This window comes from Neophocaena asiaeorientalis, unplaced genomic scaffold (genome assembly GCF_003031525.2).
Source record: "Neophocaena asiaeorientalis asiaeorientalis breed wild unplaced genomic scaffold, Neophocaena_asiaeorientalis_V1.1 scaffold477, whole genome shotgun sequence".
NCBI classification, from domain to species: Eukaryota; Metazoa; Chordata; class Mammalia; order Artiodactyla; family Phocoenidae; genus Neophocaena; species Neophocaena asiaeorientalis.
This window is the reverse complement of record NW_020172630.1, coordinates 2,281,277-2,299,206: the sequence shown is the minus strand read 5'-3', so window position 1 is coordinate 2,299,206 and position 17,930 is coordinate 2,281,277. Positions and strand designations below refer to the sequence as shown.

General features: G+C 36.5%; 1 protein-coding gene across 1 annotated transcript in view; it reads right to left on the bottom strand.

Moving 5' to 3' along the window:
• USH2A (usherin) overlaps positions 1-17,930 on the bottom strand; it is a gene marked incomplete at its 3' end in the record, with an annotated part of 720,880 nt that overhangs the window by 534,985 nt on the left and 167,965 nt on the right. Inside the window, exons 14-15 of the mRNA XM_024739202.1 lie at positions 9,823-9,986; positions 2,576-2,734 (exon numbers count right to left, since the gene is read on the bottom strand). Of these exons, the coding sequence (XP_024594970.1) occupies positions 2,576-2,734; positions 9,823-9,986 (323 nt within the window). The remainder of the gene's footprint in view (positions 1-2,575; positions 2,735-9,822; positions 9,987-17,930) is intronic.

The following is a 17,930-nucleotide window of genomic DNA, read 5'->3' as shown; positions in this document are numbered from 1 at the left end:
AAGATTCAAGCTGGGAAATATGGCGGGGGGGGGGGGGGAAGGAAAGCATCCTCAGCACACTGATTTCTTTTCTAATCTGTCTTCCTGCAGGAGAAAATGAAAATACCGGTGTGTTATGATCTTAGGTTGGAAACTACTGCCCTGGAGAATCCCTTAGTGCATCAGGCCAGCTAGGAAAAGTTTTATTCTAACAAGGAATTCTATAATGGTCTCAACCAAATGGTCAAACTTGCTTGGAAGACACACTATTAATTTTCTTTGAAAAGTTCAATGATTCTCCACCTATAATTCCAAATGCCTTCATTTAACCCAAAGGTTTGTGTTCATACGACTGGATATAAGTACTGTTTCCTCTTCATATTACACATGCTATCCACACACTGGAAATAGAGTAATAAACATGAGGGTATTATTAGAATGATACAAAATTCTGAGAGCATTAACCAATTGTTCTTACTGTTCAAATGCCATCATGCAGATAATTTGCATATCATTAATTATAGTGATTGTCAAGAAATGCCAGAAGTGGCATTTTTTAATGAAAAATAAGGATTTAAGAAATAATACCTGTTTAATAGGATTATATAAATTTCTGATTAGTGAACAAGCACACATTTATTGTGTAAGAAACTGTTATTTGGATTCTATATTAGTGCAATCATGAAAAAGAGCCAGAGTGTTGTACTCACATGTAATGTTCTATAAAATAGATCACTATATGTTACTATGTAAAACATGCCTCTGGGTTGAAGGGTATAATTGAGGTTTAATTTTACTATTGAATTAACCTATATGGAAAATAGAGTGACCCTAATATACAGCTTAAGAAATAATTCAACCAGTAATAGTGTCATCTTCAAAATCACTTTCAATATTTTAATAACTCTCTCTTCTTCTATCACAAAAACTTAAGTTTCAGGACACCTGGATCATGCTGACATTTGGAAGAAAATAAACATTCTAGTAGCAGGTTTTTAGGATGCTTTGCCAACATGGCAGATGTAGACAGATGTTCCTTTCCCTTTGCAATCTGCATTATAAAGTTCAGAGCTTCCATTAACTTCAAAGAAGACTAGAGGCACTGAAGAGACATTTAGAGTTAACACAGAGTACTGAATGTAATAACATAAGTCATACAGAACTGGGTGCAAAATGTAACCTACTATAATATACACAAAATAAAACTGTATGCTATGCAAAAGTTGTAACGCCAATCAATATGTCAAAACAAGGGCACCTTCCTAATCATTTTCAGAAAGATTATGGAACTTCAGTGTTTTTACATAGCTTTATATACTTTTCTAATTAATTAATCATGTTAAACTAGAATTTGGAAAACTGGGTCTTAAACAAAGAGAACAGCATGGAAACCTGAATTGGAATCACTGTTTCAATGTTTCTTAAACTAGTTTCTTTTAAACTAGCTTCTTAAACTAGCTTGTAGCTAAACATGACCAAAGCAAACATCAGAGAAGACAGGGCTGGAAGAAAATTTCCAAGTTTTCCTTCTGTCTTTAGGGAAAAAAGTATCTAAAACATCTGAGTAAATCTTTTTAAGATAATGTGTCTAAATAGTTTGATTTCTACAAGCTCCTTCAAAATCTTCATAATAGTTTCAGGTGCAAAGATAGTCTTCATGGTTTGTTCACATCCTTCTCTCAATTTAGTTCCATGTTGCTGGGTTTTACCTCTGTGGAAATGGCAATGTATGCATATAATTATACTATTTGCTTGCATGTTAGGACTCTGATTTCCCTTTTTGAAAAGTCCATTTTTCAACCTGAGAATTTAAAATGTGAACCCCTTATAATAGAAATATTTGATAAATTTTCTATAATCCTTATACCCAGAAAAATGATAGACCAGTTTGTTGTAAGTCTTCCAGTATTTTTATATATTTTAAATTAAAATATAATTCATAGATTATTTTAATATCTTTTAGTTACCTTAAACAGTATTTCACGGACATTTCCCATTCATTAATAACTAAACTAAGAGAGTACTTTATAGGTGACCATAGTCTACAATTTACTTAATAATGCACCAGATCCTATTATGTCATGTACCATGATTTACTGAAAGTTTTTTGAATGTCTGACTTTTTCCAATATTTTGCAATTACAAATAGTGCAGGTTTGGACATATTTTGTGATTTGGTGTCCCTTTATGACTATTCATTTGAGATACATTTTCTAAAGTAGGTTTGCTGAGTCAAACGGTTTGCAAAAGGTTTCTCATATATTTTAACAAGTTATCCCACGCGAAAAGTCATACCAATGAACCCTCACAGATAGCCCAGCAGTTTATGTAAGTTCTAGCTTCTCCATATCCTCATTAATCCTGGAAAGGGTAATTTGTTTTCATCTTTGAGGCTTTGATAAGCATTCATGTCTTAACAAATAATAAGCATCTCATTTTCACTGCATTTCTTTGATTACTAGTGAGATGTGTAGTTCTCTCTCTGCTGAAACACTCCATGCTAGACAACAACACGTCTCCTCAATGTCAAAGAACTTAACTAATGTATCAATTTTCAGAATATTATATCTTTCCATCACCAAACCTTGAAACTCACTGTATGGGTATCGATCTTCAATTGTGTAGATTTCAAAACCATCCCTGAATAAACTGTAAGTGAGCCAGTGGGCATTTGGAGAATCAGGTGGACTCCAGGAAACACTGATAGCAGAAGAATTTTGAACTTTTCCTCTGGGTGGAGGTTGCTGGGATGGAGCTAAATTACAATGGAGAGAGCATGTATCAGCAAAGGCAATCAATAAGGACACAAGTAAACTTAAGTAAGATATCCAGCAAAGAGGTCTTTCTGATTCAGGATTACTTTATCAAGAAGACATGTGGTTTACCAAGACATTAATAAACAAAGGGTATACATCATGAGTTCTCTAAAACAAAGCTTTTTATCTATAAACATAAAATACGTTTGTAGGTCAATGCAGCTGACATGAATATGGTTGGGGGAAAAAAACCACAGAAGTTTACATAAGCACTTTTTTTTATTGAAGTATAGTTGACTTACAATATTATATTCGTTTCAGGTGTATAACATAGTGATTTGATACTTGTATAGATAATGCACCATACAGAGCTATTACAGCATTATTAACTATATTCCCTGTGCTGTACACTACATCCCTGTGACTTATTTATTCTGTAACTGGAAGTTTGTACTTCTTAATCCCCTTCACCTATTTCACCCATTCCCCACCTCCCTTCTGGCAACCATTGGTTTGTTCTCTGTATCCATGAGTTTGTTTCTGTTTCGTTCTATTTGTTCACTTTTTTTTAGATTCCACATATAAATGAAAACATACAGTATTTCTCTAACTCTCCACCTCTTTCTTTGAATTTTTCAGAGACACTATCCAAGGATGCATAATATTTATTTTCTACTTAATTAAATTAAAAGTTGATACACATAAATTGTGTTGAAACTTGAAATAAGTCGTGTAATTTTTGGATTTTTTAAAAGGAAGTTTTCCATTCCATTAAGCACAATGTGTCATCTTGCTTCACAGAGCACAGTGTAAAAGAAAGAATAATAGCTGATGATACAGATAGCTGTGGATGCTAAGGATGTCAAATAGTCTAAATATTAGCCAGAAACAAATTAAATGTATTACGTGAACACCAAGCACCTGTTAGAGTTGCTATGATTGTTTATAACACCTGTTAACAATGCTGTGATTGTAACATAGAAACAAACTTATGGTTACCAAAGGGGAAATCAGTGGGGGGGGGGAGGGGGGAGAAGGGTTAAATTAGGGGTTTGGGATTAAAAGATACACACTACTATACATAAGATAGATAAACAACAAGACCTACTGTTTAGCACAGGGAATTATATTCAATATCTTGTAATAATCTCTAATGGAAAAAAATCTGAAAAAGAATATATATAAATATATGTATATGACTGAAGCACTCTGCTGTACACCTGATACTAACAAAACCCTGTACATCAACTATACTTCAATTTAAAAAGTGCTGCGATTCAGATGTAGAGAACAAACATATGGACATCAAGGGGGGAAAGCAGGGCGGTGGGGGGGGGTGAATTGGGAGATTGGGATTGACATATATATACTAATATATACAAAATAGGTAACTAATAAGAACCTGCTGTATAGCACAAAAAATATAAAATAAAAAATGCTGTGATTGTTAGAGATAATATGTTTGCTTCCATCAGGCACGTAAGAGCATTCACGTCACTATTTTAGTGATGTTTTTAGAGCATAAATATATACTATGAACACACTGTTTCTTATCACTATATTTTTCATAGCCTCCCTATTTGGGAGAATCAGTCTACATTTTTTTCCCCAGAAGATAGAAAGGTAAAGGAGAAAAACAATATCTAACTATATTTTAAGGGCAATCAACCACCAGCTTATTTACCCGTCTCTGGTTTAAGATGCATAAAACCTTCATCCATTTAGAGAAGCATAATGTAATCGGACTTTCTCACTGAATAAAATGACAAAGGCACAGTTTGCTGTGTTAACTTATTTTGTAAACCATTAATCTTTCTGTTGAGAAAAAATTTTAAATTCTGAGTCGATCATGAATCGATCAATTATCAATATTATTATATGAAATACCTGCAGTCACTAGGTGATAGTCAATGTTTCAGAAGAAAAGAAAGTGCACACTCAAGTGATTTAACAAAGAGCTTAATAAAGAAACTCTTTTCAAAAGGGTGGGCAGAATGTAAAGGAATCAAAAGACATGGAGCAGTACTCTGGGCATGGTAATAGCAGAGCTCTTCTACTACTTCTGTCACGGGTCAAGACCAATCCCAGGCTCAATGATTCACTAGAAATTCATTCACTCATTATATAGTCCTACTCACGGGTAAGATTTATTACCGCAAAAGGATACAGAGCACAATCAAAGAAGGGAAAAGGTACATGGGTAAAGTCTGGGGGAAACCAGGCACAAGCTTCAAGTTACAGAGGATGGGCTTAATTTCCCTAGCAACATATAAAAACACACGTGAAATGTTGCCAACCAGAGAAGTTCATTAGAAACTCAGTGCCCAGTGTCTATACTGGGGACTGTTCATGTAGGCAGTCTCTGCCTGGCACACACCAAAATTCCAAACTCCCAGAAAGAAAGCAGGTGTCAGGCATTGTATGGTCAGGCCACTCAAGAGGGCTGTCCTCTTGCTCTCTGTACATCCCCTGTTCAGCCAGCGCCTGCTTCACCTACATCCTACTCAGAGGACTGACCTTCCTACATACTTGCCCCAGGTCCCAGCTAATGATTGTTCTTATCAGAGGCAGTGAAGGGCGTGGTCCACTGCTGGTTTCCTTGGTAACCGAAGAGCCAGCCAGAGGTAATTCCCCCTATAACTGGCAATCCCTCCCACCCCCCAGTGAAGGCCACAGCCATGTCCTGCCTGCTCTCCCCTGCATACGGTCGGGTGTCACTCCAGGACCTTGTTTCAGACATGTAAGCTTTCCCATCCATTAAATCATTCATGTCTCTGTCATTGACTCCAGACTCCTTCTTTGGTCTCAAAGTTGGGGAAATGGAGGCCAGTATTTCCTGTGGGTTGCAGCCCAACAAGCACAAACCATGTAATCTGTACAAAATTTAAGGGACAGTGAGCCCTTCTTAATAATTTTGAGGATGGTGGGAGTCATCACACAATCCAAATCCCAGATGCCAGCCAAAGGCCAACTTTGTAAGCAGGTCTTTCTGAAGACAAGCATTCAGGCCTGCTATGTTAAGTTTTTCTCACACATTATCCCTAGCTTGAAGGGGCACAGCACTCAGAGACGGAAAGGGATGTGTGGAGAGCATCATCTGACCACTCACTGAAGGACAGAGCCAACTCCAGGCCAGCCTCACACTGAGACAGGGAGCTGGGGACTAAAGGCTCTGACTTCCCTTTCTGCCAGCCCTCCTCCAGATGACCAGAAGGTTCCTACTTGTAGCTGAAGCCAACCGAGAGTCAGGGCACAAGAGAGCCTGCTGACACAGAACATACAGAATCTCGGGGAACAGAGCAGAGTGAGAAGTATGGAGTAGTAACGTGAAGTTATCCTAACACACCAGGCAAAGACTTTCAACTAAGAGCTATTACTAATTCATCAGTACTCATGAATGATATACTCCATTTTAAAGACATGAGATAATCCAACAATAGCATTTTAAGAAAGTATATCAAGAGCACTGAATTTGAAATATATAAAATTCCGTATCTTATGCATAGGCTTCCTGAAGACAATGTCTCTAAACCTATGGTAGATAATATTAAAGTCACGTTTTTCAAGAAGAATATTCAACCTAGATACATTCTCACTCTTCCCCTTTATCTTTTTTTTGGAGGGGATTTTCATCGTTATGTTAAAATTCTAACTGTCCATATGCCTGTTCAGATATAGGATAGTGAGTAATAACAATCTCAAAATGACACATGAAGAGAGAATTACTTCCAAACAGCACCTTATATTTTTGAATTCAATGATTTGCCATATTTTGCTATGGTCACTTTGGTTGGTTGAATACTGACAGTACATTTGATCTTTCAGTGAATTTTAATTTAGGGCTCTAAATCCTGTTATGCTTAGTGGAACTTCAAAGACTCATAAACTGTCTCATCTACAGCACTCTCAAAGAGCCTCGTAATCCATGGCAATTTAATGTTTTTTAGTGAATATTAGTGATTACATCTAAAACTCCTCATGCTCTCAGGAACACAATAGATTTCAGAGTTAGAGCCATCAAAACTGACCATTAAACTATTTTCTAAGATGGCAAAATACTTTTGGGATGATTGAAAGAGAAATAGATGTTTCAGTCCCGTGTCAAAGGATGTAGAAAATGATTTGCATTACGTGAAAATTTCCTTGACAACAAACACAATCATACACATATATACACACATAGGCTCTTTCAAATGTTTAAAGTTGATTACTTTTTATGACCATCTCTAACCACAATCTTGTCTGCCTTCACAGTGTGAATGAATAGTGCTTGTTTGACATTTAATGAGAGTTTTCTAAGACCTGAAGGTTTAGATAGTTCAATACCACTCTAAGAATAAATATTTTGAAATCCTGGGCATGAGATAACTTGAACCCACTTTTATGTGCTGAAAGTAGGATTCTGAGAAAATGGTCATACACGCATTAATCAAAATTGCCAAGAATGGTCTTTGTATAAGACTCTCTTTTAAGGAAGCAAAGTATAATATTGTGACTACATCCATCAGTTTGGGATTACATCCCAGCTTGGGAACTTTGGTAATTGTATGATTGCAGTCAAATTTCAGTTGGATGCTCTGACCCTTTTCTTATTTATAGTAAGAAGATGATAATGTCTACCACTGAAAGCCAAAGCAACTATTATAAGTGTGTTCTAAAAATTAAAGAAAAGTATGATAATTTTGTTTCAACAAAAAGGGAATTTCAACAGAGAAAGAGAATGTATAAAAACACCAAAACCAGAGTTGAACAGTATAATAACTAAAATGGAAACTTCTCTAGAGAGGGCTCAATGGCAGATTTGAAATGAAAGAAGAATCAGTAAACTTGTTATAAAGCAACAGATGGAACTTAAATATACAACAATATGATTTATCTAATCCAAAGAACAGAGAAAAAAATTTAACAAAAGTGAAAACAGCCTCAGAGATCTGTGAGTAAATGTCTTATGTATAATGTGTCAACATACGTGCAATGGGAAGCACAAAGGAGAGAAAAGACAGAGAAAGGGGAAAAAAATATTTGAAGAAACATTGGCTCAAACTGTCCAAATTCAATGTAAAACACTTATCTCCAATTCCGAAAAGCATAATGAATTCAAGTAGGATACACACAAAGTGATTCAGACCTAGACATAGTGTAGTCAGACTGGTGAAAGACAAACTCTTGAAAGCAGTAAGAGAAAAAACAACTCATAACACAGTTGAAGGGAAATACAATTAAAGGTTTACAGAAACAAAGGAGGCCAGAAGATAGTAGAATGACATATTTGAAGTCCCCAAAAGAAAAAAGAATAGTTGGTACCAAGAACTCTATATCTAGAAAAATTACTCATCAAAAGTAAAAGTTAGGGGCTTCCTGGTGGCGCAGTGGTTGAGAGTCCACCTGCCGATGCAGGGGACACGGGTTCGTGCCCCGGTCCGGGAAGATCCCACGTGCCACGGAGTGGCTGGGCCTGTGAGCCATGGCTGCTGAGCCTGCGTGTCCGGAGCCTGTGCTCCGCAACAGGAGAGGCCACAACAGTGAGAGGCCCGCGTACCACAAAAAAAAAAAAAGTAAACATCTACCACTACTAAGAAATGTAGGCCAGGTTTCCAGTGACAAGACCATCCACTTTTGCCTGAGGTGTAATTCCTAGACTGTGTCTCAGGTGCAAGAACAGGTAGCAAAAAATGGAGCAGAAGCCAATATTTTCATACAGCATTAGTGGCAGAACCTATCAAAAAATCTCTAAGATTCCATATGTGGTATGTAAATCTGTCACAATTCTATTATAAACAATGATCCACAACTGACATCCAAAGAAATATGCTGGAATTTCTGCTGCACACAAATCAATCAACTATATAGCTAACCAGTGAACAAAAAATATTAATTAAATGTTCAATGAATCCAGATTGGTGTTTAGACTGCATTTATACACAAAGGCAATTGTGACAGTCCTTTCCCAAGAGTAGCATAAGTACCTACAATTTTACTTTTCCTAAAATCCAGAGAGACCAGTGAAACACGGGATACTGAAGATAAAACACACAGGTACAAAAGCTGAATATGTCTTGTTAATCGTTAGCTACATCTTGCTTTCCACTACTTCCAAAACTAGCACAGTTGCTGTGGACCCCAATATTTTATTACTTCTCTCTCTTCCTTAAATATAGATAGCACTGCTCCAGGCATGCTTACTTATGATGATGTGTCCAGACTTGTGGCATTTCCTAACATTGTGACTCATGACAATCTCAGGACACCTCAAGGAGGAAACGTATTGTACAATATATTATAGAGGGCTCCTTACCACATGTTCTTAGCAGGCATTTCTTGGGAATTCTGGAAAAGGTAAGGATAGATGATCTTGAAGTAGATACAAAGAAATCATCAATATGCCATGAAATTGTAGGGCTGCAGGTGACCTTGAGAAGTCAGTTCAAGGCCCTCGAGAATAGTGTTGAGAAGTCAAAAGACACTATGATGTAACCTTTGGCTTCCAAGAGTTAAAAATGTGAGAGGTGTTGAAAAAACTAATGCAACTTAAAGTAGAAAGACAGGAATATCAAATACAGGAGTAATATGTGGTGATAAATCATGATAATAACTGCTACAATATCAATAAACAACTAATAGTAGCATACTGTCCATATAATGGTGGGGGCGGGGTGGAAGGACATAAATCCCACAATAATCTTCCATTTGCTATAGAAATTACCTGGAAATGTTCTTATGTGGTGAGGCGACCACGCACTTTGGCTTAACCAATGTTGTCCTAAATTTTACACTGACAAGTCCCACATTCTGGGAAAACCCTTAGTCTGGGGTAAACCAGGACTTTGGTCACCTTGTTAGTGATACCACTGCAACAAACGATTGTAAATTTCCCACTACTAAGGTAATCGTATAACCAGGTTCAATGATCCAATCAAGGGAAAGAACCCAAATTTCATTTAGTGTAATTTTTTTTCCATTTCTCACTTAAATTCTCCACATTGTACCTAAGTCTTTCTGATGAGTTCTCGGTGGAGAGAGAAATTAAGGAGACAGTGCCCTGTATGATGTTGCCTCCTATACCAGTATTGGGCCAGAGGTCACTTACTTTTGCTGCAGCCCAATGGATTGTTGATATCCAAATGGCTTGCACTGGGAACACAAGTATCACACTTTGAGCCAGTGACAAATCGTTTACAGAAACACTGGCCAGTGATTGAGTGACAGGTTTCATTCAAGGCTCCTGAGAGATGACAACTGCATGGCTGACATCTGAAAAGACAAATAAACCATCAAAGAGAATAACGTTTCGATTAGTAATTCACAGTATAAGTTACATCTATCAATAACACTGTGGAATAAAATAGTCTGTTTTAGCCAGTGTATTGAAAAGGATTGCTGAGCTAAAAAACACAAAATACAACAAAACAGAAAAAACACCTTTATCAAAATGCCACTCACTATAAAATCTCTATGAAGCCATCTCTTTGTACACGAATTAATGCCAAGAAAGTGTTATATTGCTTTTTTATATGCCATGATGCATCTTATGGTTTATTTTCCATACACTAGTTGCTCAATTAAGAACACTGTAAACTTTCCATCCTCACAGAAGCAGTTCTCCTGACAGCTAAAAATTAAGATGAGATACCCATAAAATTATCTCTTCAAGTATCTTTTAAGTTGTGAAATACAAAACTGGGTACGATAATTATTGCTCCCCCTAAAAATCTTGTAATCCTATAGTTTTATAAAGAGTAAAAATTATATAGCTTTCTAAAGACTACATTTTGCTAAGGAAACAGTTTGAGGAAGATATGCTCAAATACTGTTGATGCTTTAACATATGTTATGTTTCACTTTTTATTTTATGCACTAAACTTATTCACCCAAAATAATTAAAGAATAGAGCATTATTCTGATCTATGAAAAGATACTGTTGATATAAATATAATGAAAGAACTTCATTTTGACTTAGATTTCCTGAACCCAAAGTTGATTGTAAAAAATCACTGTTTTGGCATTTTGCCATGGTAGAAACTAAAACCTGTTTTCTCAGAGTGAATTATTCAAACACTCACTCCATGTCAATGTCACAGATTAGGATAAGCAATTTGGGCACCATGAAGCCTCAGAGAAGCAAAACAGCACACGTAAGAAGACTACCACCTTTAAACAGAGACTTTCCATAGGGTACATTTAAAACAAAAGTATGGCTTCCCCTATATTTTCTAATAAAGATGCTGGGTGGATAGAGTTACTTCATCTCACTGCAACTTTTATGGTGTGATCTCCTGGGTAATCATTCAAGACCCTTTAAAAAGCCGATAAAAGCTAAGGCTACTAAATAAGCTGCAAATTTGTTTTATGGACTAATATCACCTTGGGAATAAATAAAGTACAGTTTGTCCTGAAACCCACTATACTGTAGTTTGCCCTTTTTATGTCATGATAAAAGGACATGTTTCCCTCCAAACAGCTATACTGTATCCTTTATGTATAGACACTGCAGCAGAACTCCATCTCAAATAGATATTTGGTTTAGGTGTTTAAGGATTAGATCCGAAGAAAATTATGCATGGAAATTAAAATGGAATTACAGAAGCAACAAAATATTTAATTTGCTCCTAACTTCATTATATGCTATTACTTAGAGTATATTGTTTGTCGGCTTTTAATGTAATATTGGTAAGCAGAAGCAATAAGAGACAAGCTTCTCTCAATGCATATATATATCACTGCACCACTCATGAATAAGTGTGTGTCAAGTATTTCAGCTTTTATTACCATTCACTCATGAGACAATCACATCTATTTTACATACAGTACATTTAGAGTAATAGTTTCCAGTGTATAACATAATTCCTTTCCTTGATGGAGATCTATTTTCTTCACGCTAACTGCTACATGCTTAACTCCAAGTCAGCTCTGTCAATATACATGGGATATTAAGTTCCAAATCCAAACGGAATAAACCAGTTCTTAGGAAAGCATGCAGTGTTTTGAGTAACTAAATGTGACTCTTCCTGATTTCATAGTCTTTTTATCCCAGCCATTGTTATATGCAACTTCTCTGACTTCTTATAATGGCTTAACTTTAGTAAGAGAGATTTTTACCTGGGTGAAGTTCATAGGCGACTTTTCTGAATATCATAGTTTGTTTCTAGCCTAAAGGACACTGGGGATAATTCTGTAATTAAGGTTTAAGTAAAATGATTCCTGTAAATTTCTCAGCCATTCAAATATAATTTTAAACATTTCCAAGACTCTTTAGCAGATAAGCTACAAGTTTGATGTCATTTTATTTTATAAGTTATCCTTCCTCAAGAGCATCTCCTAAATGCAATACATTTCACATTTATTAAAACAAAATTATACATAATGAAGGAAAAGACATTTTAAGCTTAGAAAGAAAAACACCAAACTAAGATGAATTGTGATATTGATTTTGTGAGGATAAATGGTTTTTGTAATATTAATATAGAGAAACCTTTATTACACTGACTCTCCTGGTACAGCTAGGGCTTCTCCCGCAATCTGTTTAAAATCTTCATTTTTCATCCTTATGGGAAAACCTCACTTGCTAAATGGATTTCATAAAGAGTAATCTGTCAAGATTTATATAGATAAACAATTTGTGATGTTTATTGACCAGTTCATTATGGTTACCATTACAGTTCTGTTTGGGCCCTTACATAACTTAGTATTTACTGGATAGAATGGGAAAGAAGGTAATTAGCTTCTGTCTCTTAAATCACAAATCTCATATATTTTCCTCTCCATAGAGCTTCTTCCAGTTGTGCAAACAGTAAGAGAAAGAGTTATCCTACTTATTACTATTGTGGAAACATCACTATGAATGAAGGGAATGAGTTTCAATAGTGCATCTCATTGTCAGAAACTTCATCATGTGAGGAAGAGCTACCACAATAGGAGGCCCACGGATACGGTCCAGGATATAGGTAACTTTACTGACGTTTCTCTTTGGACACCTCTCTTCTGTCTGGAGCCTCAACTCATAGGTAACATCAAATTGAGTTAAAGATATTGACCAACATAGGTAACATTCACTGAGGGCTAATTATGTCCCAGGACTGGACTAGGCACTGAGCACATAAAGATGAACAAGATAGAATTGTCCCTGTCTTCAAGAGCCCTCAGTCTAGTGAGAAATGAAAAAATGGAAAGAGCATTAATAAAGATGTGTACAGACTCTTTGGGAACAAAGAAAAGGACCAACTACCTACTCTGGTGGAAAAGGATCGGGGCAGGGAAAGGAGTAGTAAGTAAGAAGGAATCCTGGAAGAGGATGTTTGGGCTGCGTATTAAAAGATGAATAGGAGGGCTTCCCTGGTGGCGCAGTGGTTGAGAGTCCGCCTGCCGATGCTGGGGTGGCTAGCTGATGAGAGGCATGTTGCCCTTTAACCCCATCACCCTAGATAAGAACTAGCTAACAAAGAGTCATAGAGGAGAATGAATCTGTGAGGAACATTCCCCAACATTCCACTGTGATACCACCAACGGACAAGAAAGTTATCTGCTTCCCTTTGAAGTCATTGATCTGGTTCTCAGAAAAAGAGACCAATTGAGATCCCTCGGAAATATGCATGTGAAAAGACGGCCAGACCAAATCTTTAACTTAGTGGTGAAATGGAGAACTTGTGCAGTAAAACCGAAAGTAATCTGGTCACAGAAGAATTTTACTTTATGTTTTAGAAGTCTGAGCCTTTCGATTCCCTGGCCAGCCTAGATCCCAATTCCCTGCTATCTGAGGGAAATCATAGTTCACTGTATGTCAGCTGGTCAGTAGAAGATACATAGTGATACTTCTCGCTCCTTAAGGCTAAAAAAAGACAATATACCACTGATGAATGTAAAGAAAAGAAGTCATTATGGAAAAAATCTTTAGGGGATTGTGAGGTTTGGATGGTATGTGAGAAAATGGTGGTGCCCCAGATGAACTGGAACCGTCTTGTGGGCTGTGAGAAAGAGGACTCGTAGTTACAGGTCAACTTGCGGACAGTGCTAGGGAGTGCACTGTGTCGAATATGGGTCTCAACTACCCACTGAGACAAACTGAATGTGGCCCATTTCTGTCTCACTGTTTTTGGTTTAGACAAATATGATATATTTTTATTCATTTTTTTTGCTTTATTGATTTTTTCAGTGGGCAGACTTTTTTTTGCTTCATTGTTTTCAATACTGATTAAATCACATTTGCCTTATGTGTCCAAGGTAAATGGAGTGGTTTTTGCCCTTGGATCAGCTTTTTAAAAACACATGCCCTTTTTTGTGATAGGGAGCTTTTGAAGAATGGACAACTTGGATGAAAACAGGCAAATGATTTTCCAGCTTGTTACTGTTGTGGTTGGGGCATTTTTTGTCACTGTTGCTGTAGTTTAGGGTCAGGCCCTATTTTATGTTATTTATTTTGCCCTTGGGAGTATTGAAGAAAAGTATATAAAATAAGCCAAGAGAAAAATATAGCAAACACAGCTGTGCACAATAAAAGAGAAGATGGAGCAGGGTAAGGGATGTGTGTGAACTTCACGGAGGGGTTAAGTAAAATCCCCTGAATATATAAATGGAGAAAGCAGATGAGAAAGTCAATTTATTTTCAAAATCAATGAAGAGATACAATGATACTTGTATCTTCTCCTTGCTTAAAAATAAAATACTTATAATCTTTGTAGAATTCTAGAAATTAATGAAATAAATTTATACTTATAAGTACCTACAAGGTACATTCAAATGATCTTAGATGATTCAAGGTACAGTCAAATGATTTTAGATGATTTTCTTTCTTTTTTAAAAATTTTAACATCTGGGCACAAACAGTTATTTTCCTAACTGCATGTCTGTATACATTTAGACTATGAGTGGATTTTTTCCTTCAGAAAACAAAAATTCCTTATACTAGATGGAATCCCATATGTTGTAGCCATCTTTGTACACATCTTCAAAATAGTCAGTGTTAGTATATATACACAAGAACAACCAGAAGTCAACAAACAGATTTCAATATCATTCAGGAAAGGAATGGAAAACATAAAAAGAATAAAATCCATTTTTATCTCTTTTCAGTGATGAGCAAAAGTATACATTCAAGCAGTTCTCATTGTCACATTTTGAAACATCTTTCTCTATGACCTTCTGTGCTAGAGGATTTCTTCTCTATCATCGATGTTAAAGTGAAATGCGACAGTAGAATTCATCAGTGGAATAGAAGGGTCAACTCTAGACAAGGGCATTCCAGATGACTGATTTAACAAGGGACAAATCCTGCTGATTTCTTTGGGTCTTTGTGGTTAAGGGAGGCTTTATTTGTTTCAGAGAAGCTGCATTACACATGGTGGCTCTTGCTTTCAATAGCTCTTTCCAGCAGCAGCGTATGCTAATATCAAGAGCCAACCCTGCCCAATCTGAGAGCATCCTGAGTCGCACGTGGGTGGTGCAGACTTGAATAGTTATTTTAAGATTTATATCCCTTTCACTAAGATGATGACGGCATGAGACTTTTATTTTTTTAATTTTTGGCAGAGGTGAGGAAAGTAATGCAAATGAGAATTTTTTCTGTGTTGGTTATATTAAGAATGGGATGCATGAGAGGCATGCAAATTTAAAACTCAGAGACACAACTAGCCATAGGCCTAGAGCCCATGATGGAGATCTGAAGATGTGATAATATATTTGAAAGTCATTTACAGGCATGTAGAGGTTGAAATCACAGACGTTGATATGTAAGTTGAAGGGCCAGATTAAAGAGGACTAATCATCAAAAGAAATAGAAAACAAATCAGAGAAGCAGAATCTTGGGAGTCAAAGGAAAAGATGATTTTAAGAAAAGTGCAAACAATAAAATAATTAGCACACTGGAAAACCATTAGTCATAAAAAGCAATCATAAATTAATTTTACTTTCATCTTTCACTGATCCTTTAAATATATCATATGGGGCTAATTCCCCTGTCTGCCACCTGGATATAAAGTGAGTCAACTGTATGGCGTTTCTGGTCTTTCTTAGGTAACAGAAAGTCCTACAGCTATTTTAAGTTGCAAAGCATGGGTTCAACAAGAAGAACCAAACTGGAGGCATCAGATTTCCTGGTTTTAAAATATATTACAAAGCTATTGTAATCAAAACGGTATGGTACTGGCATTAAAAACAGACACACAGACGAATGGAACAGAATAGAGAGCCCAGAAACAAATCCATGCATATCAGTCAACTGATCTTCAAAAAGGGTATCAGGAACACACAATGAGGAAAGGATGGTCTCTTCAATAAATGGTGCTGGCAAAACTAAATATTCACATGCAGAAGAATGAAATTGGACCCTAAATCATCATATACAAAAATCAACTCAAAATGGATTAAAAACTTAATATCAGAGTCTAAAACTACTAGAAGAAAACATAGGGAAAAAGCTTCTTGACATTGGTCTGGGCAATGATTTTGTGGTTATGACACCAAAGCTCAGGCAGAAAAGCAAAAAGAGATGAACTAAAAAGCTTTTGCACAGCAAAGGAAGTAACCAACAGAGTGAAAAAAGACAACCTACAGAATGGGAGAAAATATTTGCAAACCATCTATCTGATAAGGGGTTAATATCCAAAATATATAAGAAACTCATATAACTCAATAGCAAAAAAACCTCCTAATTTAAAAAAATGAGCAAAGGATATTTATAGACATTTCTCCAAAGAAGACATGCAAATGGCCAACAGGTACATTAAAAGGTGCTCAACATCATTAATCATCAGGGAAATGCAAATCAAACCACAATGAGATATCACCTCACACCTGTTACAATGGCTATTATCAAAAAGCTAGGTGTTGGTGAGGATGTGGAGAAAAGGGAAGCCCTGTACACTACTGGTGGGAATGTAAGTTGGTACAGTCACTATGGAAAACAGTATGAAAGTTCCTTAAGAAACTAAAAATAGGACTATCATACAGATTCCAGCAATCCCACTTCTGGGTATATATCCAAAGGAAATAAAATCAGGATCGTGAAGAGATATCTGCACCCCTATGTTCACTACAGCATTATTCACAATAGCCAAGATAGGGAAAAAACATAAATGCCCGTAAATGGATAAAGAAAATATGGCGTGTGTGTGTGTGTGTGTGTGTGTGTGTGTGTGTACTTCCTTACTTCACTCAATATAATTATCAGTCACCTAATATGTAAAGATATACAATTGTATTTATATGACACTTGTCGTAAGTCTTTTTGCTTTGAACTCGCACTTATTCTGGATTTTTTATGCTATAGAAGCTACTAGCTTTTCAAACTTGGCTCTATCTCCTAGACTACAGCCTGCACTCATCCCTTTTATTTTACTGAGTTCTGCTTTCCTAATTTTAACCTTGGCACCTTCTAATAATGTATTTGTTGTTGTGGTGGTGGTGGTGGTGGTGATGATGATGATGTATTTTATACCTACTTTTCTGGCTCTTCCTATTTATTCCTCATCAATTTAGGTTAACATTTCAAGCCAGCTTTTAACCCAGGGAGTCTGATTCCCACGTTAGCCAGCCCAACGGCAGGGTGATAGGTGATAGAACACTATCTGTAAGCAATTCTTGGTCCTGGATTAGATTGGGGTGGGTAGATAAATGAGGGAGAAACAGAATGGGGTGAAGGTCAGCCTGAGTTTACAAACACTGAAGGGTACGGGAAGCCATGTAATGAAGGGAATCAGGTTTCACTTAAAGAAAGTTAAGTGAAAAAGCCAAGACAATTAGACAGCTTTTGGTCATTAAGTAGGGGTTTTGGTGACAACACTGGCAAGAATAACAAGGGAGCTCAGTAGAGGGGAAATGGGTAAGCGACTGCTGGCACAAAATGTCATAGATAGGCATGAGTATTCCAAGGACAGCTGAGTGGGGAAGATATTTTTCTCTTGGTAATTAAGTGTTTTCAGAAAGACTATGGAAAAGACAGGAAATCTAAAGACAGAGGCTGTCAGTAATGAAACAAACCAACCCCAGAGTTCCAACTGGGAAATTTGTGAGATGGTCTTTCAACAAAAAGTATGTAGAGGGGGTGGTAGGTGCAATAACTGGCCCTGATTTTACTATCAAGATCCTGGTAATACTTTTTATTTAACATCTACTGTGCCATGTGTTTTCTATACTCATTCAGAGTAATTTCATATTTGTACAGAAGAGTAGTAATGCTCTCAGACTAACCGAGATGATAGTCCAATG